This window comes from Aplysia californica, unplaced genomic scaffold (assembly GCF_000002075.1).
Source record: "Aplysia californica isolate F4 #8 unplaced genomic scaffold, AplCal3.0 scaffold00093, whole genome shotgun sequence".
NCBI lineage: Eukaryota > Metazoa > Mollusca > Gastropoda > Aplysiida > Aplysiidae > Aplysia > Aplysia californica.
The window spans coordinates 134118-135330 of record NW_004797363.1 but is presented as its reverse complement, the minus strand read 5'-3'; the positions used below and the strand labels follow the sequence as shown (position 1 = coordinate 135330).

At 37.8% G+C, this 1213-nt stretch overlaps 1 protein-coding gene across 1 annotated transcript in view; it reads right to left on the bottom strand.

Annotated features, from left to right (window-relative positions):
• The window catches only part of LOC101856726 (protein O-linked-mannose beta-1,2-N-acetylglucosaminyltransferase 1), a gene marked incomplete in the record, with an annotated part of 63885 nt that overhangs the window by 23417 nt on the left and 39255 nt on the right, over nt 1–1213 (bottom strand). Inside the window, 1 exon segment of the mRNA XM_013080616.2 lies at nt 120–250. Coding sequence (XP_012936070.1) covers nt 120–250 — 131 coding nt within the window.

Genomic DNA, 1213 nt, shown 5'->3' with positions numbered 1-1213 from the left:
CCCTCCCCAAAACAAATCTACAACAACAAAATAAAACGAGCACAACAACAAAAAAAGGCAGGACATGTAACATCCCCTCCCCCCAATTAAAAATGCACAGCATGCCCCCCTGCACTGACCGTGGTTCCATCCACGGCCACAAACACACTCTCACGGCTGGAAACTACATCGATGGAAATGACCCGCGCCAGCTGCTGACCCGGCTGGACTTTGCTCACAGCGCCCTCCTCAGCCTCCATCTGGACCACATCTGAAATAACGAATGAAAATTGCATGTAACATATGGATTTGTGCCACATGTAAAATGACAAATGAAAAATGATTACACAATCTATAACATACATCTGTACCGGATGTGATGAAGCAGACCAAAAATAATCAAACACAGCACATACATGCATGTTTATCCATCTGGAATACACATTGAATAGCACATCAAAAATTATATAAAACATTTCATTACACCCATCTGAACCAGATTTGAAATTTTTTAAATTGTGAAGCACCTCAAGCCACCAAGGAGTGGGCACTATAAAAGCGATCTTTATTATTATTATTATTATTATTATTAAATGAAAAATTATTTCTGAAAAATCATTTCATATCTATTGGAACTATCACGGTAAATGAAAAATTATACTTGACACATATCTCCTTCTGGTTTTTATCTGGTCTGTCAAATTTAACGTCCCCTTGATGGAATCTCAGCTCTTCCAAATTTTGTTAATATTGGCGCAAAGATGACTGAGTAATTGCGATTAAAATTGGTCCCGTTTTTACACACCCTGTACGTGTAAACCACACGTATTTATGACCTCTTTGGTATAAACTCTGATTGGTAAGTAGCCTATGATAAATCAGGATCTTTCACTGCTTCTTGAAATTGCAGTTTTCACGATTTTAAAAAGAAATTCGCCAATTCATGCCGCTTGTGAAATGCAAAATATCATTTGAGTATAACTTAGTATAAGTATTACTAGATCTAGTAGTACATTTTGCTTATTACACAAGTTTGCTGTCTATTTCCAGATTATATAAGTGTTACTTGAATTTTACTACTTCTACATTTTTGTCTTTAACTGTAAATGTGTTTGTTCCTTATTCATCTTCTGTCAAGCTATATCGCTCTTCCCTCATCTGTATCTCTCTACCTCTCTCTGTCTTTCTCTGTCTGTCCGTCCATCCCTCCCTCCGTCCCTCCGTCCCTCCCTCC